General features: G+C 52.5%; 8 protein-coding genes across 8 annotated transcripts; 4 read left to right on the top strand and 4 right to left on the bottom strand.

The window, feature by feature from the left end:
• Nucleotides 1-49: 49 nt before the first annotated feature.
• On the bottom strand, nucleotides 50-1,444 carry NECHADRAFT_84829 (uncharacterized protein; the record flags this gene model as incomplete). The annotated part of the gene is made up of 1 exon (XM_003050034.1): nucleotides 50-1,444. The coding sequence occupies one exon, from the start codon at nucleotides 1,442-1,444 to the stop codon at nucleotides 50-52; it is 1,395 nt and encodes a 464-aa protein (XP_003050080.1).
• Nucleotides 1,445-2,446: 1,002 nt separating this feature from the next.
• NECHADRAFT_48452 (uncharacterized protein) lies at nucleotides 2,447-4,470 on the bottom strand (the record flags this gene model as incomplete). Its single annotated transcript, XM_003050033.1, has 2 exons — nucleotides 2,447-4,347; nucleotides 4,395-4,470. 2 exons carry the CDS (start codon nucleotides 4,468-4,470, stop codon nucleotides 2,447-2,449), a joined length of 1,977 nt encoding a protein of 658 aa, XP_003050079.1.
• Nucleotides 4,471-6,907: 2,437 nt separating this feature from the next.
• NECHADRAFT_84827 (uncharacterized protein) lies at nucleotides 6,908-8,059 on the top strand (the record flags this gene model as incomplete). Its single annotated transcript, XM_003050420.1, has 3 exons — nucleotides 6,908-6,916; nucleotides 6,968-7,473; nucleotides 7,522-8,059. 3 exons carry the CDS (start codon nucleotides 6,908-6,910, stop codon nucleotides 8,057-8,059), a joined length of 1,053 nt encoding a protein of 350 aa, XP_003050466.1.
• Nucleotides 8,060-8,427: 368 nt separating this feature from the next.
• On the top strand, nucleotides 8,428-9,912 carry NECHADRAFT_63622 (uncharacterized protein). Its single transcript, XM_003050419.1, has 4 exons — nucleotides 8,428-8,649; nucleotides 8,710-8,729; nucleotides 8,783-9,235; nucleotides 9,354-9,912. Exons 1-4 carry the CDS (start codon nucleotides 8,465-8,467, stop codon nucleotides 9,653-9,655), a joined length of 960 nt encoding a protein of 319 aa, XP_003050465.1. The 5' UTR covers nucleotides 8,428-8,464; the 3' UTR covers nucleotides 9,656-9,912.
• Nucleotides 9,913-10,939: 1,027 nt separating this feature from the next.
• NECHADRAFT_49278 (uncharacterized protein) lies at nucleotides 10,940-14,180 on the top strand (the record flags this gene model as incomplete). The annotated part of the gene is made up of 2 exons (XM_003050418.1): nucleotides 10,940-12,346; nucleotides 12,405-14,180. 2 exons carry the CDS (start codon nucleotides 10,940-10,942, stop codon nucleotides 14,178-14,180), a joined length of 3,183 nt encoding a protein of 1,060 aa, XP_003050464.1.
• A 426-nt stretch (nucleotides 14,181-14,606) lies between these two features.
• NECHADRAFT_63620 (uncharacterized protein) lies at nucleotides 14,607-15,953 on the bottom strand. Its single transcript, XM_003050032.1, has 2 exons — nucleotides 15,824-15,953; nucleotides 14,607-15,761 (listed from the first exon to the last, which is right to left on the bottom strand). Exons 1-2 carry the CDS (start codon nucleotides 15,941-15,943, stop codon nucleotides 14,838-14,840), a joined length of 1,044 nt encoding a protein of 347 aa, XP_003050078.1. The 5' UTR covers nucleotides 15,944-15,953; the 3' UTR covers nucleotides 14,607-14,837.
• A 3,247-nt stretch (nucleotides 15,954-19,200) lies between these two features.
• Nucleotides 19,201-21,353, top strand: NECHADRAFT_48805 (uncharacterized protein; the record flags this gene model as incomplete). Its single annotated transcript, XM_003050417.1, has 4 exons — nucleotides 19,201-19,298; nucleotides 19,352-19,894; nucleotides 19,949-20,081; nucleotides 20,214-21,353. The coding sequence occupies 4 exons, from the start codon at nucleotides 19,201-19,203 to the stop codon at nucleotides 21,351-21,353; spliced, it is 1,914 nt and encodes a 637-aa protein (XP_003050463.1).
• A 641-nt stretch (nucleotides 21,354-21,994) lies between these two features.
• NECHADRAFT_84822 (uncharacterized protein) lies at nucleotides 21,995-22,839 on the bottom strand (the record flags this gene model as incomplete). The annotated part of the gene is made up of 2 exons (XM_003050031.1): nucleotides 21,995-22,429; nucleotides 22,642-22,839. 2 exons carry the CDS (start codon nucleotides 22,837-22,839, stop codon nucleotides 21,995-21,997), a joined length of 633 nt encoding a protein of 210 aa, XP_003050077.1.
• Between the last annotated feature and the right edge of the window lie 3,168 nt (nucleotides 22,840-26,007).

The raw sequence follows: 26,007 nt of genomic DNA, 5'->3' as shown, positions 1-26,007 counted from the left end.
AATGGCTGTGTTGGGTATTATTAATGTTATATCAGGGCCAGGCCAAGGCCTACCTGGCATCCACTCTGCGTCTCTTGTCACTCTCGTACCGGTCGTCGTCGCGCGATGTACTGCGCTTCCGGCGACTACGTTGTTCATCCCTATCACGACGTGGTGACCTTGATCGCGACCGTGACCTCCTTCGACTATCGTCTCTCGAACGATACGAGTCCCTGTCTCTTCGATCCCGGTACCCATCATCTCTGTCTCGTCGATCACCCTTCCTCTGATCATCGCGCGAGCCGAGGGGAATGGCATTTGCACCTCCTGCGCTCCGTTCGTCGGGTCGGAAACGATCATCATCTGGACGGAATCGTTCATCTTCGTCAAACTTGCCCCCTCCTTCTCTCCTCCGACCACCGCCAATATCACCCCAACGACCCGTATCCTCGCTGCGCATGTCCTTGTACTTGGTACCGCCCTTGCGACCCAACTTGGCCATGTCGCGACGCTGTAGATACTCTGGCAGAGCCTCTCGGTTCCGCACATCGTCCTGAATCCGACTACCCATGATGTCTCGCTTATCCAGACCAGCAGCCTTCATCTCGTCTTGGAAGAAGGCTCCCTTGTGGAAGTACCGCTGCATGTACGACATCTTGCCCTTGCCCTCCTTCTCTTCTTGCTGCTTGGCCAAGAAAGCCTCATCCTCAGCCTGCCGCTCTTCCTCGGTCAAGTTGCGCCGTCGCTCCACTTCTGCAAGCTCCTTCTCGCGCTCCTCAATAATAGCGCGCGCGCGCTTGAGACGCTTGAGCTCGCGGACGCGCCAGGCAGCCTCTTCAGCCTCAGGGTCCAGCCCGTCGGTCGTATCCACGTCCGAATCCTCATTCTCGTCGTCATCCCAGTGCTTCTTTCCCGCTGCACGCGCAGCAAGGTCCTTTTTAATCTGCTCCTCGACGAGCTCGTCGGCGGCCTTCTTGCGAGCTTCCTCTTCTGCCTGGCGAGCTTCTTCCTCTTGTTGGGCGGGGTCTTTTACGTTTCCTCGCTGGCTCTTGGGAATGAACTTTGGTCGGATCATTAACCGTCGCGGGGCTTCGTCTTCGCTGCTCTCCTCCTCAGATTCACTCTCCTCTTCATCGTCGTCGTCTTCTTCTTCTTCTTCTTCGCTCTCTTCCTCCTCTTCTGTCACGAAGCCCTCCTCAGCGGCCAATCGCTCAGCCTTTTCTTTGGCGAGTCGCCGTTCTTCAGCGGCCTCTGCCTCTTTCCTGCGCGCGTTCAGGTCGACTTTTCCAAGATTGCTCGAGATCTTTCCGGCGCTGGTCGCTTTCGGTGGCGGAGGGAGCGCGGGCTCGGCGGGCGTCTCAGATTCGCTGACATCGGAGTCGGAGTCGGATTCCACGCCCGTAGCCTTGCCGGCGCGATAACGCGCCGGCTTGACGGGGTTTGCTGTCATGCGCTTAGGCGGCATTGTGATGGGAGGTTGGAGGATGGAGAGGTAGAGGTTGTGACGTTGGAGGCTGGTCAAGGTGTAGAAAATTGGGTGGAGCCTGGACGATAAGATTATCAGAGATGGCTACCCTAGACACTGAATACATCAGAACAGGGCCTCTTTTTTTACATTGCAATGGCTTTTATATGTTAGTTTTATCTTGTGTATTGTTCTTTTCTGTTGTTTAATGCTACGAAATATCTTGGATGGAGTCATTACTACTCTCTGGTGTGTTCGTGTTGCTGCCTGGTCTTGATGAACCTGCTCTAGAAGCTCACATTTCTAGTCAACAAGGAGCTCTGGTCTATCCCTTGCACCTTATGGTAAAATTCATCTCACATACTATAATACTTGGCCAAGAGTATTCAGTTGTAAGGTAAGACTCAGTGACAATTGGAATATCTCTTTGACGAATAGATATAATTGACTTAACCCCTTAGAGTAACTAGGTTGGAACTTTTATTAACTTAGGAGATAGGCGGCATAAGCCCGTCATCTGTTCCAGTAGTCATGGATGACGAGTGAGTGGCCAATATTCCAAAGACAAAGGTCATGTTTCAAACACTCACCACTAATTAAGTTGTGGGAAGCACGAACTGAGCTGTCCAGCAGTAAAGTGCACGCCTATGCGTACACGAGGATGCCAATCAATTGACAATAGTCCTGGCGGACTCTTCGTCAAACCCGTATTCTTAAAAATAGCTACAAGGTTACGATCAATTTCTCGTAAACAGTTATTGAAGCGAATACGGACAACAAATCCGGCGAAGTTTGGGGTATCGTTAATCCCTGAGCCCCCAGTAACTCACGACAGGGAATGCTTCACTCTGTTAGGAATGCCAAATTACATTTAAAAATACGAAGGCAGGGAACCGGGATCAGAGGCTCCGTCAAGTTGAACCGATATAAATGAGTTTCATGGGTTGATATAATACACTGATTGACCAAAAGGTCTGAAAAGCTACAAATACATGATCCTTATTACACTCGGCAAAGTTTGCTGTTCTGGTTGGGCAAGTTGCCAAAGATCTTGTCCTGGAGCTCCCACTTGTCTGAGCCAACGCCGTTGGTGGCGTAAAAGACATCATAGGGATCCCACTTCTCCTTGATCTCGACCAGACGCTCCCAGTTGCTACCCCAGAACGAGTGCTGGAAATCGGGCTCGATGTAGTCGCTCTCAGAGCAGTATGCGTGACCACCAGGGGTAACATCTCGCCATCGCTGGATGTAGTCGTTGGTCAGGCTGTCGGATATATTCTTCTTAGTCTCCTCGTCAGCAGTCACATCCCAGAAGACGGCACCGATACCGTGGACGAGAGCTGTTCGCCAGCCTGGGTTGACGGCTGTGTCAGGATAGCCCTCATGACCAGCATAAACGTTGAAGGCGATGAACCAGCCGTAGTCCTCAATACTGCCCTTGATGGCATCAAATGTCTTGCTGATAATGGTCTCGTCGGCCCAGTTCTCCTCGGGGAATAGGCGACTTCCCTGGCGGATGGCTGGATTGCCCCAACCCTCAAGAGGGAACGAGGCCTGCCAAGCAGGGTAGAAATCGTCAAACTCGGCATACTCGGGCTTGGTGCTGATGCCAAGCTCCTTGAAGTCGGCGAATAGAGGGGCCACAAGCTTCTTGAGCTTCTCCACGGTAAACTTGGGAGCGAACCAGGGCTGCATGGAGAAGCTGTAGCCAGTCTCAGTCTTGGTGATGAGGAAGTACTCGTAGTTGCCGTTGTCCTTGGCGTACTCGGGGAAGCGGTCCCAGAATGCCTTGACACCCTTCCAGAAGACTTCGTCAGTGAGACCATCGACGCCAGAGGCAAAGGCAAAGGTCAAGGTGGCGACGGAGACCTTGGGGTGAGCCTTGACAACAGCAGAGGTCACTACACCAAAAGTGCCACCGCCTCCTCCACGGATGGCCCAGAAGAGATCAGGGTTGCAGCTCTCACTGGCGGTGACGAGGTGGCCATCAGCAGTGACTACCTCGAAGGAGAGAACAGAGTCGGAAGCCATGCCGTGGATTCCAGAGAGAGGACCGTGGCCGCCACCCTGGATGAAGCCGCCCATGACACCGACGGTCTGACCTTCTCCGCCGATGAGAGTGACACCATGCTCCTTAGCAGCCTCATAGACCTCGTAGGCCTGGACACCAGCTCCAGCCTTGACGGCAGGGCCCTTGTAGTCACCCTCCTCATAATCCTCATAGACTTCGATGGACTTGAGGTTATGAGTCCAGATGGACAAGGCACCGTAACCGGTAGACTTGGCACCAAAGTCGTGACCTGTGTTCTTGATGACAAGACGCAGGTTCAGACTGCGGGCTAGGTTGATAGCGAGCTGAATATGCGCAACATTTGTAGCATCAACGGTGTACAGAGGGTAGCCACCGACAGTGCAAGACTTGGCAGATGCAAAGAGGGAAGGGGGGAGACATGACTGGCCCTGATACAAGACGGCGTTGACAGCAGTGGGATCCTCAGTTGGGACGTAGGAGTTGTTGAACCAGTTGTTCATGAGGTAATCACACTTGGCCTTGTTGTAGTTGCCAAACTCGGAATCCTCATAACAGACCGAGGCATATGGGACTGTCTTTTGAAGGGCATCGCCGAGGAGGTAGTCGAATACTGCCCAGAGCTTATCGCTGGGGAAGTAGTCGTCTCCAGGAGCCGTCTTGCACTGACCAAAGAGGCTTCTTCGGTGGATAGTCTCTTCTTTGTCATTATCGAACTCGAACAATTCAATATGAGAGAGTCCAAGGGAAGTGAGGTTGTTGAGGACCCTATCGGTGAGCTGTGTAGACTCATCAAGGAAGAGAGGGGCCTTGGCCTTGGAAGAACTCCTGGAAACGACCTCACTGGCTGGGGCAATGGCAGACTTGTCGACGGCTAAGTCATGTTAGTTTGGTTTCAGTATGTAATCCGTCAGGACTCACGTATGTCCTTGCCACCGACGTTGATAGTCTGAGCAAAGGATGCGCTAACAAACACCGCCAAGGTAAAGAACCGCATGGCAGACATGCTGACAAAGAAAGACAAACGACTGACGATGGAGGTCTAGAAACTCAAGACTAGCCTGATAGAGGCGGAATCCACGGCCCTTCTATAAACGCCACAGCTCGAGGGAAACGTCGAGAAGGCATGATGAGCTGTGGGTGCGATGGAGCTACCAACTAGCACCAGGAACCACGCCATGGGCTGAGATTGGAGATATTTCAGGAGCAGAGACAAGGCATGCCATAGTTGGGAACCATGGAGAGTGGAACTCTCTGTTGGCTCTGGGTCTAGAGGCATGAACGAGAAGGGTCCGGGTTGTGGGCGGAGGATTCCCCGACAACACAACCAACAGACTTGAACTGGTTGCCACTAGCACGAAGGAGCAGAAACGAGAACACCGGATGGATCTGATGATTTTCTAGGAACTGAGGCTTTAGTTCGCCAAGATGTTCAAGGGGGGAGTAAGCCTTGGCTGCCATGCTGAGACGTAGTTCGTGGATGAATTGTGGCTCTCGAAAGACCCCGTCAAAGAGGCTGAAGATTGTCGATTGTCGATCGATGCAGGGACGGGTTGGATGAGCTGAACAAAAGTGAGCTCCACTGATATGAGCTGGTGATGTTTCATCGTCTCGAGGCTGGTTAATGGTGGGCTGTGAGGGAGCATGACTTGGATGCAACGCCACTTGAGTTGACAGATGAACTGACAACGGGAGCTAATGCAGAGGTTTGTTTCTAGAAGTCAACCGTGACATGTGGTACTCTGAATGAGGTAATGAATCTGACTGAGTATGTTCTTGAGTGATAGCTCACACGGGTGAAGCATCGCGACATTTTGTCTAATAGCCGCTGCAGGCGAAGAAATTACCAAGGCTTGATCCTTGAATGGAGATCAATCGAGACCCTCACTAGGAAGACGGAAATCTTGTTTAGACGGGGTTTGGTTCCAGCCCTTTGATATGCCGGGATGAAATACAAGGAAGAGGCTTGTTGGCCGGATGCAAGAGAGGGGAGCTAGGATCTCTCAAAGATCGATGCGGCATGCAGAGTAAGACTTCTGTAACAGACCAGGAAGTGGGGGAGACGATGATTTTCTGCCCCTGATTTTATGAGCAACTTCAGAAATGACTCGAGTATGATGTGTCGGTAGTTGTCTTCGGGTTTGTGATTTTGATATTGTAAATGTTGGTGTTGAAGGTTTAAAGTTGAGTCGAGTTGCCATATCTCAAACTTGAACTCTGATTAATTCGATAGATTGCTATGTAAATCATACTTTCTTTTTTAGCAATAAAAAACAAGTTTCTTAGATTAACGAGATGGGGAAAAAGGAAGTCATTGCCGATGGAAACATCTGATATTACTCGCAAAGTGGGAGCCACTCCTTGCATCTCCGCCAACGGGCACCAAAGGATCGCCGACCCTGATTTTTTCACTAGCAAGGATATAATGACATGTCGTTATAGGAGGGACTGAGAGTTAGTTCTAGTCGACGGAAACGCTACGCGGGAGCGATTTGTAAGGTCGTAGTCAGATGTCGGATCATGACAAGAAACGGTCATGGTTACACCACTGGATAGCTTCTGGAGAAAGGGTGTAGGATATTCCGCGTTGTTTTAGTGAATTAGCTCAATAATCGACATGAAATACTTTATCGAAAGCTCTCTTGCAGCGATAATCCACTATAGGCTCGTTTATCGACTACACCCGTCAAGTCTTGGACGTCCAGTCTGTGGATTCAAACATCCAACCTCGACGACTGAAACACGCTGTTTGGTCCCATGACGCAGGGGACAACCTATCTACCTCTGTGGGGGGGCGTGAGATTCAGCCCATTTACTCGTTCGCCACTTGGACCATCTCATGTTCCTTCTCCCGCTTTCATACAGCCTTCACTCTCCAGCTAGGGACCGCTTCCGGTTCGTTCTTTGTACGGGGCGAGGATCCATCGACGAACGGGCTTCAGCAGGCAAATGTGTCTGAAGCATGGTGCGAGCAAAGTGGTACGCTAGCTCCTCTTTTCTCCTGAAGGTCTAGCTTGCGACATGTACGGCATATAGGTAGATCTAACACCCTGAGCGGAGATCAACATGACCCATTCCCTCTTTCTGAACTCTCTTTTCTCTTTACTCCTCGGCGTGTTAGACTTGTCAAATACTATTAAGCTTTCTTGAGCTGGTTCTCAACCTCGATGGATGTTGGAGCTGTGCAGAGGCTCGTCGGAGAGCTGCACAAGAGAGCCATAGATGGCTCCGAGGCAATTGGTGTTGGGTATCCATACTCGCGGCTTCAGCAGATTGGGTACTTTATCTTGTTCTTCTTTCCTATAATGGCCTTTTGCGTCTGGGTTCTTCGTATATACGGCCGCTTCTCAACGAAGCAATACAGCTGGGGTGAGTTGAAAAGGTCTCCCTTTTCGAAGATATACTGACCAGTCTTAGATGACTTACTTATTACTATGGCAATGGTATGGATACTGCATGCATTACCTATAACATCTACAGACTAACAAGCCTAGGCCCTATCCATCGCCGAAACCATCTGCTCCTACTACTCGATGCGCCTCAACTACATCGGCATCCACAAAAAGGACATTCCCCTGACTCAAGACTTTGTCCTCGGCCAGAAATGGGCCTTTACGATCCAGATTCTCTATAATCCGATTCTTGCCCTGGTAAAAACATCGGTCCTCCTCTTCCTTATGCGCCTCGGTGGCCAAAAGCGCGAGGTCCGCCTCTGCATAATCAGCCTCCTCGTCTTCAACCTCTTCCAGATGGTGGCCATGTTCTTTGCCTGCGTCTTCCAGTGTACACCTGTCAGCTACTTCTGGAACCGCGCAAAGGAGGAGAGTGTAAGGCCAGATGGCATGTGCATTAACCAGAATGCCTTTTACATTGCCACTTCGAGTCTCACCATCCTGACCGATGTGTTGGTTCTTATTCTGCCTTTTTGGATATTTTTGGGGTTGAAGTTGCCTCTCAAGGTGAGGGCGGCAATTATTGGAGTGTTTGTCCTTGGAGGAGCGTAAGTAAAGAGACTTCAAAGAGAGTGAAGACCTGCTGACTCTTCAAGTGTTACCATCATGAGTATCCTCCGTATGTCCTGGCTCATCGAGACGGCCTACTTTATCGACTTCACGGACCCTGACCTGGACTGGAGTTACGATATTCGATTCACCTACTCTGCCGTTGAGACCAACTTGGCCATCATTACGGCATCGGCGCCGGCTCTACGACCTCTCTTCCTTCAGTGGTTCCCCAAGTTCTTCTCAGCACTCAAGTCTTCCGGAAACAAGTACTCGTCAACACGAGACGGTTATGGACGGTCGACGACGACGGGAACAGCGAAGCGATCACGTGGTGGTACGGGTGTTCGGAGCAGTCTTGCAGGACCGTTCCCGCTCAAGGATATCAAGGGCCGATCCGAGATTCGATCGCATTCACCGACCAACTCGGAGGAAGAGATCATGACGTACAATGGTATCCTTAAGACGTCCGAAGTAGCTGTACAGTATGGTGAGAGGGTGCCAGCGACACATCTGAGAGACGATAGCGAGACCGAGTCGTCGAGGTATGGGTTCGGGCCACGTGCCAGCCATGATCGTTTCTAGATTCTGTTTTTGGGTTGAGCTTTTAGAGTAGATTTTAGAACGTTTAAATTATTTGGCCTTTAGTTGTAAAGTAGTGATAATGACGATCAATAAAGAAACCATGCATTGTACGAAATGACGGCTAGTATCCTCTAATCCTTATGATACATCCATGTCTCTATAATCATAAAATTCTATATGAATTCTGCAACATTTTGATATACTGCAACATTTGAGCGGTGAGTGGCACATCAAGTTTCCTTGTTGCGGCCAACAGGGCTCATGTCACTTTGACGTCCAACCTGCCCCTCACCTCGCGATATTCCAACCCCCACCTTGAGGTATGACGCCTCAACTCTTACCTCTATTCTCACCATTACACTCATCGAGCTTCTGCGAAATCTCTCAAATTCACCGTTAATCGCAATGCCTGAGAGAACCGTCCTCGTCACTGGCGCTACTGGCCTCTTGGGTCGCGAAGTCTCGGCTTCGTTTGGGCTGCGGGGCTGGAATGTCAAGGGAACAGGCTATTCTCGCGCCGATGGAATCAGCACCCTCAAGGTTGATCTCAGCAATGAATCTGAAGTAGCAAGCCTTCTCGAAGAGACCAAGTCCGACTCCCTGTTCCTCTGTGAAACTGGCCATGTAAAGCTAACATTGTGCCATCCTAGACCGCAGGTCATCGTTCACTGTAAGCCACATCGCCCTGACCTTGCTCTACTGCGACTGACCGAGAACGATGAGGCGCTGCTCAGCGATTCCCAGACAAGGTTGACAAAGACCCAGAGGCTGCAAGAGCCCTCAATGTGGCGGCGAGCAAGTCCCTCTCTCAGCTGGCAGTTGACAGAGACATCTTTGTCATTTACATCTCAACCGACTACGTCTTCCCTGGCGTGCCAGGCGATGCCCCGTATGAAGCCGACGCCGAGCCGCGGCCGACCAACCTCTACGGCCAGACCAAGCTGGATGGCGAGCGTGCCGTGCTGGAGACGTTCGCAAAGGCTGGCAAGGAGGGCTTGGGGGTCGTGCTCCGAGTCCCCGTCTTGTACGGCAATGCTGAAACGCCAGCCGAGAGTGCCGTCAACGTCCTGATGGATGCTTTGTGGAAGGCTCAGACACAGGGGATTGAGGTCAATATGGATCATTGGGCCATCCGGTATCCCACCAATACCGAAGACATTGGACGGGTCTGCCACGGTATGTTTCACTTTGCCTCCTGTCATGATGTTTCGAGCCAGATGGCGCATCGTTGGCCGGTGTATCTCCTCAACTCATTCATGACAGGCGATAGAGGCTTACTGACACTGTTCACCAGACATCTCGGTCAAGTACCTCGACACCGCACCTGGTGATAGAGCTGGCCTCCCCCATATCCTCCAGTTCTCGAGCGAAGACCGCATGACCAAGTACGAGATCGTCCAGCTGTTCGGAGATATTATGGACCTGTCGACGGAGGGCATCAAGCCCAACACCGAGGGGAATGATCCAAATGCCAGTGTCCAGCGCCCGTATGACTGTCACTTGAGCACAAAGGCGCTGAGGGACTTGGGGATCGATGTTTCGGCGTGCGACTTCAAGGGCTGGTGGCGGCGCGAGGTTCGCGCGTTTCGCAAGTAAGGGTGCATGCCGTTGAAGCCGATTGGGGCATGCTTGGCGGGCTGATGTCTTGGAACTGGTGTTTGAGGTACGTGCTTTCCTCGAGCTTGAGTCGCGCTGGAGAAAAGGGAGTCTTGTCTCGCATTGGCACCCGCACCATACCTCGTGGCATGTATAAGAGCGAATCTCGAACTTGCGTCTCGGGGTCTCGTTTTATTAGGAAGAGGCCATTGAAGGCAGCAGCTGGGTCAATGAAACTGGCCATGTAGTAGTCTCTGAGATGCTTGGAAGTCTGCGATTTGATCCTCTAGCCAACAATCAGCGAAATAAGTGGCAATTTAACTTGCATAGGTAGGTACCTAATCGTATGCAATGCATGTCTCTCCTCTTTCGGCTCAACCCTCCGCGGTCTTCTGGGCTGTGCAATCATTACCTCTGTCCAGCTCCAGCCATCCAACAGATTGGTAGACTTGTCTTCATAGTGCTTCCCGTGAAGCGCTGTTGGAGACTGGAATGGATTCTCGAGGCCCAAGAGGGCGGGACCTGATGCCTCGGCTTTTCAGGGCGGGGGATGTGAATCTGGCTCCATGCCAGACAGTTTGGACGTTCAGCGCAGCACATACCATCTGTAGCTGGTGGCATTGCATAGCCTTCGTTTTTTGAGACTTTACGAGGGAGAGATTGGAAGCCTCCATTTACGCGGCGGAGGGGAACGTTGAGGAGCATTGAACCTGCCTCTGTTATCTGGGAAGGCGCCTCCCTTCTTTCTTTCCTTTTGCTTTCTCGTCAACTGACATTTCACTTGCTACCCCAGAGGTTTTCCAAACCTGTTTCTTCTTTCATCACTTTCAATATTCACGCTTCATCGGTTTCAAATGTCGAAATGCTTCATCACCGTTGAGCCCTTGCCGAGATTGTCGCCCTTCTCCTTTTCCCGCCCTGGGGGACCGATCCTCCCGCCCGATCTACCTACCTCTGCTAGACCAATACGTACCATCTTGAGAAAACGACGCCGTCTTCCTCGACTTAATTAGTCTAGCTGTCAATTGACTTTCCAACGGTTCTGTGGGGAAGAAGACAGGATAGAAACAAATACGAGAACCCCTGCCGACGATCGCAAGCGATATTCGAGCTGTCGCCCAATCTATTGTCACCGACAGCGGATCGATCCGACAACCTTGCACCTAAGGACCTTTCCGGGACTACGATAGGGCTGCAGAAGCGCCCGCCATCACATCCAGGGTCCGTCGTCCACTGCAGGAACCGATTCTTTAGTGGCGACAGACGAGGACGGCCCGCATCCAAATGGCGTCGTCGACGACGACCATGGCTGCGGTGGCCCCGCTGCAATTCGCAAACGCCTGGGATCAACCGCATGATGCCGTGAAGCCACCCATTCCCAAAATGTCGCGATTACGGAGTCTCCGGGGGAAGAGTGCCTCGTCATTAAGGCGCCGGGCGTTTGACGTGTATAGCGGACCACCTTCAGAGGGGAGCCATTTGGCTCAGGGAGATTGCTATCCCCGCCTGGGCACGCCGACTTTGTTAGGACGGCCTGTTGGTCGGCGTCGTTCCAAGAGCGTAGCCTCTGCGACTTTTATGCGTGGGCGCCCTCTGCTGTCGCCCAAGGTTCAGGTTCAGGGACAGCCGGTGCCGCCTTCCGTTTCCTCTGTTTCAGCTGGCGCTCGTGGAGTCGCGCTCTTCAAGGGCCTCGCCGAGAGTGTAACAGGGGTTATTGGCGGTTTGGCTCCACGAGCTGCGGTGGGCGCTGTGGGAAATGGAGCCACGGCACGTCGCCAAGGCTCGTCATCACCGGCGCCATCGTTGTGTCGGTCCCAAGGGCTCTCTCCTCGACCATCTCCATCGGTTCTCAGTTTTGCCAGCGCATCCAGCAATTTAAATTTAGCGTCTGGACCTCCCAGGGCCCCCTCACCCGCCATTCCACCCCTCCCAAGTCCCCTGTCCAGCCCCCTGTTCACCCTGACGCCTAAATCACCAAACTTCCCGTTGTCTCGTCCAGTTTCTTCTTCTGCGCAACTCCCCTGGCCAGCTCACACTCACAGCCGTCCTCAAACTCCTACTCGAAGCCCGAGCCGTGGTCGCCGTCGCACTCGAGATTGGGATCAACCAAGAAAAACACCGTCCAACTCTCCCGCCTCAAGATCGCCCGCGCCAAAGTCGCCCCTAGCATCGTCGCCTATTCTTCGTACCGTCCCATCGGCGAGTGACATCGCTCGATTCAAGAGTCGCAACCTTCTTGCGCTTCGCATAAACACTGAAACAGCAGAGCGCGCCGCACAGCTCGAGCGCGAGGAAGCCGACCGTCATCGTCAGGAAGAGCAAGAAGCGGAACTCTGGGCTGACGAGGTTGCTCGTCTAGAAGCGGAAACTGATCGCATTCTCGCTGAGCAGAGGAAACGTGACCTCGCTCGCATCCACGCACAGCTTGGGACTCCATCGCCAAAGTTCACTAGATTCTTTTTCCTCGACAGGCTTCCTTTCTTGTCTCGCGGCAGGCGATCGAATGCTACTACGAGCCAAGCCGGCACGCCAAGCCCGAGGGCACCAACTATCTTCTCCATCGACTTCAGCCGCTCCAACAGCCTCGAGGACTATTCATCTCCAGACAAGATGAGTTTTATAGAGCAAGGTGGCAAGGGCATTGTGCCAGGCATCGATGCGCCTACATCTGCCAGCAACGGAGGCGAAAGAGTGAGTCTCATTCCCCTATAAGTCGCAATCCCAAGTGGTGCTAATTTCATGACTCCAGCGCGTGTGTGTACGATGCCTTTCGTCCGTCATCAACCTTCCAGTCACTCCTGATACCTCGCCTATGGAGATTCTCTACTCGACCGCCAATCTCACTACCCATGATATCAACCCCAAGGAGAGCGTGATAATCGAGTGCTATGTCGAACTTGGGCTGGAGCGCCGCCTCCGTCGCTATGAACGCATTCGTGATGTCATGAATTCATGGGACCGCGACCAGCAAAACTCGCTGCTTGTTGTCACCAATGACATCTCTGGGAGCTCGGATGCCGACCTTGATATCAACTTGGTTCCTCGTACGCCAACTCCTCCACCGGGCTTCACTCTGCAGATGTACCATTCATCAAGACCAGGGAAGTGGAATAAGCGATGGATCACTCTGTTGGAGTCAGGCCAAATGTACTCGTCAAAGAAGCCCGATTCTAAACCCTCGGACAAGGACAGCACTGTCCTATGCCACTTGTCTGACTTTGACATCTACACCCCTCGAGAGAGCGAGGTTCGGCGTCATCTTAAAGCGCCCCGACGTTACTGCTATGCTGTTAAGAGTCAGCAGAAAACCTTTGTTTTTCCCAACGGCGAGAACTTTGTTCACTTCTTCTGCGCCGAGGATGGCAAACTTGCCAAGCGGTTTCATGAGCTTGTCCAAGGCTGGCGGAGCTGGTACTTGGTTAACAAGAAAGTTGACTTCAAGACGGACAAGGCACCCCAAATCTCACTCAACTCTGATCCGACGACATCCCCTACAAGCACCATGAAATCAACAAGCACCGTCACAAAGGGTGGTCACCGTCTGAGGGTCTCTGTGGATGAAACCCCTTATACCATTGGTGCCTTCCAACCACTCCTTGATATGGACCGTTTCGACAAGCCCCTTGAAGAGTTCGGGAAGGACTTTCTTGACGAGAAGCCCAAAGATCAGGAAAAGCATCAACACAAGCATGAGCACAAGCACGAGTCTAAGACTGAGCTCGAACGCAGGGTAACCCAGAAGCGCAACGTCTTGACCAAGACCAAATCTCTACATCGCTCCCGCACAGAACCACAGTTGCCTAAAGGCGAGGAGTTCTCCCCTGCTGGGTTGCTGGGCCAAGTCTACGAGGAGAAGCGTAAGATTGCGGAGCGAGGGCCTGTCAATAGCCCTCCTACCACCAACTCCAACTCCGCCTTTACTCAGGGACCTTCGCTGCTGAATGGAGGCGTTACTTCGCCTACATTTGCCCAGGAAACCAAGACAGAGACCCGGTCGAAGGAGCAGTCGATGCGCTATCGCAGTCGGTCCGTCCGGGCCCCTAACACGAGGCCTACGACAGCGGATGCTAAGCGAGAGAAGATTCCCCCTCCACCAATCGGCCAGCCCCTTGTCAACTTTCCCGAGCCACAGGGTTGGAGAGAGAAGGAGAGAGAAGGCAAGGGCCACGGTGTCAAGGCTCCAACGGGTGGTCCTCTCATCAGCCTCGCTACCGGTGGTCAACCTGCCATGATGGCCTACAGCAACAGCCGCAGCGGCTCTGGCCTTATCAACCAGCCTCGTATCCCTTCGTCATCATCGTCTTCTTCTATGCCCGCCGGCAGCCGTCCGCGGAGTCGATCTACCGCTGGAATGCAGCAGCCTTCAAGCCGTGCGCCTCCCGTCCCTCCTTTGCCCATTCGTTCTCTCCGTCGGGAGATGACGCAGCCTTTGGATCAGTCCCGTGGTCGTGACTCTCGCCCACGTGAACCACTCATCAACCGAGCTGGCACTATGGGATTCTCAAGCCCCTCTTCGAGGTACTGAGGAGAGACTGAACCGGTCGCCTTTTGAGGCGGACTAACAAATATCGTTATGAGACCATGAGTTAATGCCCATGATGCCTAGACTAGATTCCCCTTCACTATGGTCTTGGATGATCCACACTCTGGTGAAGAAATCAAAAGGACAGCTTGAATGTGCTGGTGCGCATGCCTTTGAGCCAAAAAGTAAAGCGTCGGGGCAGGAGTTGGGTGTTGTGTTGCTGTTGAGTCGAGACGTATCTATTACGTCTGATCTTTTCTAATCTCAATTTCCTTTGTATTTGGCTTCTTTTGAATCTCTTTCGGATCTACCTTCTTATATCCTTATATATCCGGTCATGGGAAAAGGGGAAGGGGTTGGATACTATAGAACCCATGAAGGACAGTGAAACACAAGGCTTGAGCAGGCTCTTGTCCTTGATGTTGAAATCGCAAAAGGAAACAAAATGTTTTTTATTATTATTCTCATTTCCTTGGTCAATGCTATGAGTGAATTTTCCTTCCCTGTTTCATTCGAGGTATCTCTGGTCTATATGGTCGTGACGCTCATTGTTGGCTCGGCTCGGCTATGATGATGACCTCTGCATTTCAACGGCGCGGCGTGCGCCTGTTTGTTTCGCTTTTGTGTTTCTTTTTCTACTTTTTGATTGGGCAGCTCAGCTTACTTGCTGCGCTTGTAGATCTTGGCGAGGAAGGCCTCAAACACGGTCTTCTTGAGGCCTTCGCTCTCGTCAATGTTGGTGATGCGGGCGCGGATCTCGCCGACAACCTTCTCCTCGTAGTCGAGGTAGCGCTGCTCGAGCTTGAGGTCGTCGTAGAGCTTCTTGACAACCTTTTCCTTCTCGTCATCCTTGCGGCCGTAGTTCTCTTCGAGGATCTTGCGCTGCTCGGGGGTGGCGACGGCGAGGGCCTGGTTGACGAGCCAAGAGCACTTGTTGTCCTTGATGTCGGTACCAATCTTGCCAATGTGCTCAGGGAGACCAAAGTTGTCAAGGTAATCGTCCTGGATCTGGAAGTACTCGCCCAGGGGAATGAGGATGTCCTCAGCCTGCTTCAGGTTCTTGGGGGTGGCAAGGTTGAGCTGGTGGAGGGCCAGAGCGACGGGGAGGTAGAAGGAGTAATAGGCGGTCTTGTAGATGACGATGAAGCTGTACTTTTCCATGGAAAAGTTGTCGAGGTCGACCTTGTCCTCGGGGGCGGTGAGCAGGTCGCACAGCTGACCAAGCTCGGTCTGGAAGGTGGTCTCGTGGAAGAGCTCGATGAGGTCGACGTAGGCGGGGTGAGAGCGGAAGTACTTCTTAAGGAGGGTGTAGATGGCGGCCTCGAGCATGAAGGCGTCGTTGATGGCGATCATGCCGACACCCTCCTGGCGGTACCAGCAGGGCTGGCCGCGGCGGGTGATGCTCGAGTCCATGATGTCGTCCGAAACGAGGAAGAAGGCCTGGAGGAGCTCGGTCATCCAGCCAAGGGTGGCAGATTGGAAGTACTGCTCCTCAGAGAGGGGCTTCTCGAGGAGGAGGGAGACGGAGTCGGGGACAGACATGCCGCGGTTGCATTTTCCGCCGAGAGGGTTGATCTCGAGGGACTAGGAGCATTGCATTAGTATTTGGAGTATCAGTTGGGCTTTTGGGGGATATGGCTGCTCACTCGCTTGTACCAGTCAAGCTGCTCCTGGGGGAGCTTGTAGGAGCGCGCATGCTCGAGAAGAGCCTCCTCAAGCTTGGGGTAGACGGAGTTGAACTCCTGGAGAGTAGTCTTTTGAGCCATGGTCGATTCTGGGGAGTGAGTTGACGAGGTTGAAAAGAAACAAAGACGAGACAGAGACCGCCTTTTTGAAGAGAAAGGAGTCGGGGAGTAATTAATTGGCCTCGGGAGCTGCACGATAATTACCGGACCTGAATGTCTTTGGCTTAGGTTTGGTTGGCTTCAATTAGCTACAATGGTTAAGAGGGACTTGGCTGTGCCCCTCTTTCCTATTCGCGAATTGGAGCGGGAGGGGCTTGTCCACTTGATTTGCTCGGTGAGTCCCAAGACGGCGCTAAGGGAGGGGCAGAGAGGGCGGTGAGAGGTGGCAGAACCTGGCAGTTGGCGGTTCAACAAGACGCTAGACTCAATAGAGGAGAAGGGAACGAGAAGCAGGGGGAGAGACGATGATACCTAAAGGACAAGCTGATTCCTTGCATAGTTTTTATGATGTTTGTTAGTATTGTTGAAAGCTTAATGAAAAGAGGCTTTCAATGATTGGTTTGTTCCTTTTGCTATTGGACTAGAGTTCAATTGACTATCTACCTAGGTTCAAAGCGCCAAAACGACCGACCAACACCAAAACTCCAATTCCCAGCTCCAATACATCATGAACCTAGTCGTCAAGTTATGTGTTCTCATGTCTTTTTCGCCTTTGCACTCTTCCACCGGAAAATGCCCAGTAGGACAATGTGCTCCACGCGGTCATGCCAGGCGACGTCGTTCTCCTGAATCACCTTGAGGGCGTCGTGTAAAGCTCGCTCCGACGCACCGTCGTTCATCATGTCGACGACGCACGCCGCGTTGAGCCCTGCGTTGCGGAACCCCTCTACCAACACGTCCACATCGTACATATGCGCCAGTCGAGTATGCGTCGGCGTACTATCCATGTCTTTGCGGTTCTGGATTGGTCAAACCACCCCTGTTAGTTCACCACTGCGGCTACAGGCAGAATAGACGAGGGGCAACTTCTTGACGTACCTTGCATTCTTGACACTTGGCTCCCATTGTATTGACCCATCTGTTACACGCCCATTTCCCCCAATGGTGATTGCAGGGCCAGCGCATCGTCTTTGGCTGGTCCCGCCTCTCGTCTCTCTCGCCGTGGTGGTGTTCTGTTGCGTCGCTCATCAAGATGCTGTTCTCCAAGCTCTTATACAGCCAGAGGTCGGGCTCGCTCCGCGCCCTCATGTCTTGCTGGCCCTCTCTTATACCACTCCTCGCTCGGTGAGGGAACTCGACACCGTGGTGGTGATTCGTACCGCACGTGCCGGACCGGGTTGTGCGAGGTCGCAACTGACGCGCTCTCTGTGAGACGTCTAGGGTGCTCACGGCCATCTGGATGCTGTGATACATGTCTGCTGCTCGAGGTGTGTTTTGTTCAATTCGCTCGTTGTAAAAAAAAAAAAGTGTCAAGTGCTGGACGGACGAGTTTATGTGACGGTATACAGAATCAGCGTCCACCCACGGAGAAATACCCGACTTATCAGAACATCCGACAGGCTAACAGTGAATGACAGCCAAACTGACTCGGTTCCCCTGACACTACCGGCATTGCCTACAAAGGTGCCCCCGTGGAGGATGGATGGAAGAAGCCGGCCATGACTCAACCAGACTGTGCTGTGTGCTGCGGAACTTGGGAACTCAAACGCTATTCACTAAAACCCCGGATCTGAAAGATAACGGCGCCAATTGCCACATGCAGGGACTCGCCCTCGAGCCTATAGAGTTGACGTCTGCATCAACCAGACAACCCTCCCAGCACAGTGTCCGCCCCCCGAAACAGAACCAACAGCAAGCCGACCTACCCGGGTCGTCTCCCCGGCTTGTTTCCCCGGGATGTCTACCTCTAGCGCAAACTGTCGGATCCATGAAGCCTACAGAGGCGTCTTTCCCCGGCGTTGTCTCTCTCGCTCGGTCCTTATCCTCTCGAGTCGCTCCGCGAGGTTGACGGGTGTCCACTGGATAGGACCCCTATCACGAGCCGCCTCGACTGCGTCGCAGATGGGGTGATATAGACCCCGGAAATTTCGATAGATGTAGTCGAGTGCCACGGTGAGGAGATTGTCCACATTGACCTGCTTAGCGCTGGAAATGTACTCGTTGATTCTCTCGTACGTGATACCGCCACCTTCCGAGTACTTTTCGAGCAGGTATCGCACAAGGGTCTCGTGGACATCTGTCGCAATCAGCTCGTTCGCTCCATGCTGCCTCCCGAGTCTCTGGAATAAGAAGCGGTCAGAACTGAGTGCGTTGAAGGGCTTGGCTGTGAAAGTGTTCCCTTACCTGGCAGTCTACGCAGGCACTCTTGTTGAGGAACACATAGTTGGGGCACTTGACTTCTGGTGTCCAGCAGAAGAGGCATGGGAATGTCCTGACGGATCCGCTGTAGGTCATGATACCTCCTCAAAAGGTGGAACCCTTCAGAGTTTCGCGCAGGCCTGGTGTGGTCTTCGGGGTAGCCGATGGGCGATGCCGTATCCCGCTGGTTACAACTAGCCAAGTATGAGGAGATCCTTTGAGCTGGCGAAACCCGTACTATTTCGTAGATAATCGTCTGATGAACAGGTCAGAGTAAGTCGGCAGTTTTCTATCGTTCGAGTTGAAACGATGCCAGCTCGAGTTGATATAGTCCGGCCTATCGCCTCACATCGTCTCCTTTTTGTGAAGTGAATCACCACAATTATCAAAATAGAATGAATAAATGCTGCCATAACCCGAAATATCGGGAATAAACATGCCAGTCTCACCATCAGCCCCAAGTATTGGCACTCATCCCCTTCCCCGAGCGCCATCGTGGCACCGAATTCACTGTGGGAGGAGGGTGTAAGTGAGTTTAGTGGCCGCGATATTGGTTTGACAGGCTATTTCCCGAATAAGAGCCTCCTCTCACAGGAAAGAAACGTCTTTTAATTTATGGAATGAAAAGATAACTGAGACTTCGTGCTACTGGAATTGTGTTTGGACACTGTTCAACTGGTGTTGTCTCCCATGAGGATACAGTGCGTATAGCCGTGCGTCACATCAAATGGCACGGACTAGGATGCGCGCCTGGACTGTTGATATGATCACCAATAACGGTCAAAGGTCTATCCTCATGACAACTACAACCCGTCTTCCAGCCACCGATATCGCTCTTTGCCTCTGCATTCACCGATCAGGAAGCAGTAACACAGCTCGAGGTATCAGCTGATCGAGCTTCAGAGGCCAGCGCGTCTGCGCAATCCAGCTCTTGCTTCTGACTAGGAGCTACCCCACCAACCCTTCAAAACAAGACCGAGATGGCTCTGAGCGCCCACGAGGTCTCGCAATTGCGGGCAGCTCTCCAGGACGCTGTGGTCAAATGCTCAGAGAGGTGTCTCTACCAATCTTCAAAATGGTGCGTATGCTGTCCGCTGGTGGATAGCTGGGCGCGCAAGTTGACAAATTCAGGGCCGCCGAACTACTTAACGCGCTTCCCGAGACCGACGATGACGAGCACCTCGACCCTGCGGATCCCAAGTACATCTCACCGATATACACTTCGAACAGCGATCCAGAAGAGGCAGCTCTCGAGGCAAAAGAGTTGAGCAAATACCTACTAGCCAAGTCTTTATTCGACTGTAGAGAATACGACCGCTGCGCCGCCGTTTTCCTCCCCGATTCTCTCCTATCTAGTGTCCTGGCATCAAGGGTGGACAGTTCTCCGGCGTATGCTTCAGCTGGCAAGGGAAAGGCAAAGGCCTCCGACTCATCAGCCGCGATACCTCTTCCCAGGATCAGTCAGAAGAGCTTGTTCCTTGCCCTCTATGCAAAGTTCATGTCGGGAGAGAAGCGCAAGCAGGAGGACACTGAGATGGTTATGGGCCCTCAGGATCTTGGAACGGTGGCCAATAAGCAGCTTCTCGTAATTGGGCGATATCTTTCGACTTGGTTTGATGAGAGGACAACGGAAGACGACGAAGTACTGGGGAGCCAGGGATGGCTCGAGTACCTGTGAGTGCTGATCCCAGTAACCATATGTCGACGGCTACTAACCGCCCTACATAGATACGGCATGGTGCTCGCCAAGGAAAAGAATGACGAAAGAGCTTTGGAATTCTTTATCCGAAGCGTACACAAGTACACCATGAACTGGGGCTGCTGGCTGGAGATGACGTCGCTAATATCTCGAGTCGAGGATGTGAGTTTCACTTGTGGTTGTCGGTGATCGCAACGACTAACAAATCTCCAGTTGAATCGAATATCAAGACATTGTCCCCAGAACATCGTGTCTTACATGTTCCACCTGCACACCTCCTTGGAGCTTTACCAGCAAGGACCCGGACTCGCCAGTTCTCTCGAGCAGCTCCTCTCCATCTTCCCGACATCATCCTTCCTCCTTACCTGCAACGCTTTGCTGGCCTATCACGCCAAGGATCTGATGGCTGCTGAACAGCACTTTACTCGACTGCTGGCGCTCCATCCCTATCGGCTTGATTCTCTCGACCACTATTCCAATATTCTCTACGTCCTAAACCTGCGCCCGAAGTTGGCTTTCCTGGCGCATCTATGCTCCAGTGTAGACAAGTTTCGGCCGGAATCTTGCGTCGTTGTTGGAAACTACTATTCCCTCCTCTCAATGCACGAAAAGGCTGTGCAATACTTCCGGCGCGCTCTGACCCTTGACCGGTCATGTCTATCAGCATGGACATTGATGGGTCACGAATACGTCGAACTCAAGAACACACATGCGGCCATCGAGTCGTATCGTCGTGCGGTTGACGTAAATCGACGTGATTATCGGGCCTGGTACGGCTTGGGTCAAACATATGAGATGCTGGAAATGCATACATACTCGCTTTGGTACTACAAGAAGGCTGCTGGTCTGCGTCCTTGGGATGGCAAGATGTGGATGGCTGTAGGTTCGTGTCTGCAAAAGATGGGCCGAGAACGAGACGGTATCAAGGCCTTGAAACGAGCCTTGCTTGCGGATGCCTACTATGACGTGGGTAGTAGCTTCGGAAGCGGCGATCTCCTGGGTAGCCGTAGCGCTACAGGCCATATGGACCCTGAGATCCTCTTGCAGATTGCTGCCATGTACGACCAGCTGGGTGAAGAGGAAGAAGCCAAGTCATACATGGAACTATGTGTGGCTCAAGAAGATGGCGGAGCAAATGCTGAGGTTGACCCAGCAGAGTCCATTGCTATTCACAATGATTCTCCCCCGGGTTCAGACAATGGCGCTGAGGGTAACGAGAACGCGGGCAATGAGGGTACTGGCGTCACAGCAGCAACTAGCAAGGCACGGATGTGGCTTGCCAAATTCTCGATGCGTACCGGAGACTACGCGGCGGCTGAGCGCCTTGCTGGAGAGCTGTGTCAAGATGGTGTAGAGGTTGAGGAGGCAAAAGCCTTGGTGCGAGAGGTGCGATCACGGATGGAGGCGTCGGGGATGCTTGATCCGTTGAGTTGATAACACGGGCATTGCGACGGTGATATCCGGTCAGGGGCGTTTACGAGGTTATGCGCTTATGAACTGTAAAAGTAGTCAAGGCTTCGAATTTCAAACGAACATTATTTCTAGGAGATATGCCACGATCTTGACGTTGACCTGAGGGGATCTTAGTCTTGATTTGGAGCAATATCCTTAACACCTCATGATAACCTCAACATCCATCAAGCATCCCCTTAGACGGGACGTGGGCTACACCTTCAGACTGCACACGTGAAGGTTGGTGAAGCAAGATACATTATAGCACGGTGTTCCCGAGCAGTGATGCCATCGGGCCGACGGGTATGATATGTGGCTAAACGTTATTCAAAAGCCAAGATCTATGGTTCCTGAAAAAGGAAGTGCTGGAAGCAAGAGGATCTTAAAAAACATCACATGGAATTGCCAATCTTATCATCTGATGTGTACAATAAGGTAGCTAGCCAATCAAGCCACCGTTGGACCCCTCGGAATTGCCAATCGAGAACTGTATGATGTCGTTGATAGTTACATCCATTACATCCTCCGAGTGTTAAGCTCGACGTCTATCCATGATATCCATATATCCATCCCAGAATCTTATTTCATGCTGTCTCATGCGTAGAAGTCGCTTGCTTGGCACCTTAGACGGCCAAGGCGGCAACACCAGCCACAACGAAAGCACCCAAGGCCCTGCTTGTGATCTTGCTACCAGCGGCCCGAACAGGCGGAGCTGGAGGCTGAGTTGTAGGTCCAGCCGGAGGAGCGGGGACGGGAGAAGCGGGCTGTTCGGCGGGAGGAGGCGGCGGCGGGGCGACCGGAGGGACTGTCTGGCCCGGAGCTGGCGGGGGAGCGGGCTTGCCAGGAGGAGGAACCGGAACTGGAGTTGGCTTTCCAGGTGGAGGCGGCGGCACCACGGGAGGGACTGGAGGAGCTGACTTCTCGGGGGCTGGAGGAGGAGGAGGCTGCGCAGGCTTTCCAGGAGCAGGGTAGACGGGCTTCTCAGGGGGAGGATACTGAGTGACTATCTGAGTCTCGCTTCCCTGGACCGAACTCTTGATGATGGGAGGATAGGTGGGCTGAGGATGGTTATAAGTAACTTCGCAGGGACAGTCTTCAAAAGTTAGATTCACTCTGACATGTTTGGGGATTTTGTGGACTAACTCGTGATGGTTACGTAGGTAGGAGCTGTCTCGGCCTTGTAAGTGACGTTCCTGTGAACGATCTCAGTCGGCTCCTAAGCCCCTATTAGCATAGTCTCTTGGTGGGTGAGAGAGTTGGGCTGACTTACAGGGCAATAAACGAGGTAGTCATCCGTAATGACAGAGATGATTCCATTTGGATCCGGCTCAGGAGGGTCCGCGTTTTTGCTCTGGTTCCTGGGAGCAGGGTCGGGAACAGGAGTGACCAACGCTGGACCGGGACCAGGCGTCTGAGCCATGGCATGCTTGAGCAGCAATGCTGCAGGAATAACTTCAGTGAGTCTCATGTTGTTCCTAGGAACTCAAAGGTTTGTTCGAGAAGAGAGGTGAAAATGGTTGTATGTAAACGCTGAGGATATTCGGAAGCAGCTCGAGATGAGTGATGCTGTGGCGATAGAGCCCATCAAATCTAGAGAGAACTCGGTCTTCTTGTAGTTTTTCCAGAAGGCCCAGGCCGATGAGTTGAACCAGTATTGGAAGCATTATCTGGTGTCGTCTAATTAAAATGATGGAGATCCCCGATGGAGATGGTAGGCCTTGCCGTGAACATTGGTAAAAAGTCTTGTTGACATGTGTTCTCTACGCTCGATAATGAGACTTTCTGTCTGAGTTAATACTTGGGATACTTGTGGAAAAGGTATAATCTGCCAGGACACAAGGCCCCTTTGGCTGGTGGGAGGCACCATGGCGAAGAGCCCTGGTAGATACAATCGGATGACTCCTGGGCTCATGCCCATCCCAACCAAGCGCGTCGATGGGAATTGTCAAGCCTGATGTCATGGCGGACTTGGCGTAGCGAAAGGGATGTTCCGAACTCATGAGTAACAAGGTTGATTAAGCTCAGGTACCTGAATGAAGCGAGCAATTAAGAAGCTGACATGAAGTATATCGCACTGACAGAGTTCATACTAGAGCCTCCATCTCGCGGTTCTAACCGCTGATAGTTCCATTTGGTGCCATAGTTGGCCCATGATTGACCACATATCTTTTTGAAAGAAGAGTGAGGAATTGCGCAAGCCGGCCGAGGCCGTGATGGTCGTCATGTTTTCCGTCGTCCAACTCCGAGTTAAAGAGATCCGTGGCATCTTGGCCTTGTTTCTCAGTCCATTGTGAACTGCTAATATCCAGTCGAGAGGCTTTGAGCTTATCACACCAGATAAAAGATGGGCTTTCAAATGAACATCATACGGGGTCACCGAAGCGTGAGAATTCGATATCATTCCGGAGATGTACATGTTCACCTTTGCCACAGTCACTGTCAATCGGACACTCTGTGAGTGGCTTCTATGACAAAGGGGATCACGAAGACACTCGCCTACTAAAATATGGGAGATCCGTTGGCTCCGAAATCAAGATAGTCAAGTTTTTGGAACATGCAGCCGAGATTGAGAGTCACTTGGTTGAGAAAATCTGCAAAGGGGAATGAAGCAGTATGAGGTCTCGGGTAAGTTGGAACAATTGAGGATTCCTTATCTACATAGGTGCTGTAGATAATCAAAGTGCAAGGCAGTGATGAAACCACCAACCGAAGCAGAATAGACCATCGACATCGGATTATCAACAGCGAACAGCGGAGGGCGAGAGCGAAGGACGAATACGAGGAGCGAGGTTGACCCTGAGGTAGTCACGTGAGGATTGTCCATGACGGCTCCTCTGCAGCAGGAGCGGGACGACCGATCACACCCCACCTTCAAACCTGCTTTTCAACCTCAGCATCGTCCTCTCCAGGAGAAAATCACCGAGAACATCTTCTTTTGAGAAGCAGTTGCTTCTGGAAGCGATCTGCTCCTTTCCCTTCAGTGTCTACGTCACCCATGGAACCTGTACCGAGGCACATTGCTCCGTGCCAGCTCGTTGCGAGCAACACGATGACAGGCACCACCACCACATCGATTCCGCAAAAGATCAGAGATCTACCACAACTTTGGTATTGCTTCATTCAACTCGACCGTCAAGTGACCGTCAAGTGACCGTCAAGTGACGAGAATCATGGGATAATAGGATCATGTCACCAGCTTCTTATCGGCATGGCTCCAAGCTACCCGCTTCGACCTCACTCTCACCCACACTCTCGCTCACAAGGTGCGGAATTCTGCGTAGACTTTGATGACTGACCTCTGCAGTCGCTAAGCGGTACCTCGAGGAATCAAGTCGGATCACATCGTCCCCCCCTTGGGTCGTCACTCCCTCGGACGTGAGGACACCGCTTGGAGATCGTCGACTCTGGTTTGCCTCGAATGAGAGCATCGTGATTGCCGACCACCACTTCTATCGGAGATGCCGGAGAGCCCATTGACATCTCCAGGCCCAGTTCGATGCAGTAGACATGGACTTGTCGACGCCAGCCAAGACCATCACGCCCAGTTGCCAATCAACCGCCCTCAAGTCGACTACTGTAACGATTGGGACCACCCAGTGTGACGAACTTCTGTCAACTGCTCGCCTGGATTGAGGGAATTTGTTCATCCCGCTCTCACTACTTGCTTGGCCGCGAACCTTGTTCTGTGAACTTGGAGGCGATGGAAGGGGAGACATGTCCGCTGACGGCGGGTGGGCAACCGACCTCGGAGTGGAGCCGACTTGTTCGGTGACGGATCAGACACAGCGCATCCCGTCACAAGAGAGACTGAACAGTCAGGTCCGCCGGCCTACCGGTCCCCCGAACCTGCGGGCTTTCTCCATCAACCGCCTGTCATTGGAGGCATTCAGCTGCCAACGCACAGCGTACCTGAATAACCAGGCACAAGAGTTGGGCAGAAGCAACGAGCGTCTAAACCAAGTCCTTCAAGTGTGGGACTCTTGGATGGAACTCCAAGTTATCTCTTGCCACACAGGTTCGGCTCGCTAGCAATTGACGCTGCTCAAGATGAAAATTTTCATGGATGACCAGCCAAAGTGGACTACCTAGACAAGCTGGACATCAACCCTGGATCTACAACGCATGGCGTTCTGCCACCCCAAGTGAATGCTGGCAACCGGCCACAGCCTGCAGAAGACTCGTTGGCAACCAAAGCACAGAGACGACTCCCTACCCAGCTGACCAGGCCTTCATCCCACTTCCCGGGAGGCCACGCGCGCAAATGATGACTCGCAATTACAATAAAAAGCTTCTTGCTGAAACAGTCCAGCAAAACTAGGCCATCCGGCTTCAGAGCCGGGTCTGCTTTCATGAGGCTACAAGGTAAGCTATAGACAAGGTGTCAAAGAAAAATCAGAAGGTCCAGACCGGAATCAAGGCAGCTATGCATAAGCCTGCCCAGGGCAATGATCGGCGAGTCAACAACAAGGCAACTCGCAAAGGTCAGACTGAATGAGGGCATCGCCTCGCCTACGCGAACCAATTGTCACAGAGAAACATGACGGCAAGACCAAGACGGACCACCTGCAGGCTGCAGAACGGAGGGCTTTGGGGGCAAGGTGGAGGATTCGAGAATGCTGCTAGAGCCACGCGGCCA

Source organism: Fusarium vanettenii (assembly GCF_000151355.1).
Source record: "Fusarium vanettenii 77-13-4 chromosome 9 genomic scaffold NECHAsca_6_chr9_2_0, whole genome shotgun sequence".
NCBI lineage: Eukaryota > Fungi > Ascomycota > Sordariomycetes > Hypocreales > Nectriaceae > Fusarium > Fusarium vanettenii.
This window is presented reverse-complemented; position numbering and strand designations above follow the sequence as displayed.

Coding starts and splice junctions, on each gene's coding strand:
- NECHADRAFT_63620 (XM_003050032.1), bottom strand. CDS start 15,943: ATGGCTCAAAAGACTACTCTCCAGGAGTTCAACTCCGTCTACCCCAAG. Junction 15,762..15,823: donor AGCTTGACTGGTACAAGCGA/GTGAGCAGCCAT, acceptor CAATGCTCCTAG/TCCCTCGAGATCAACCCTCT.
- NECHADRAFT_63622 (XM_003050419.1), top strand. CDS start 8,465: ATGCCTGAGAGAACCGTCCTCGTCACTGGCGCTACTGGCCTCTTGGGT. Junction 8,650..8,709: donor AGCCTTCTCGAAGAGACCAA/GTCCGACTCCCT, acceptor GTGCCATCCTAG/ACCGCAGGTCATCGTTCACT. Junction 9,236..9,353: donor CATTGGACGGGTCTGCCACG/GTATGTTTCACT, acceptor ACTGTTCACCAG/ACATCTCGGTCAAGTACCTC.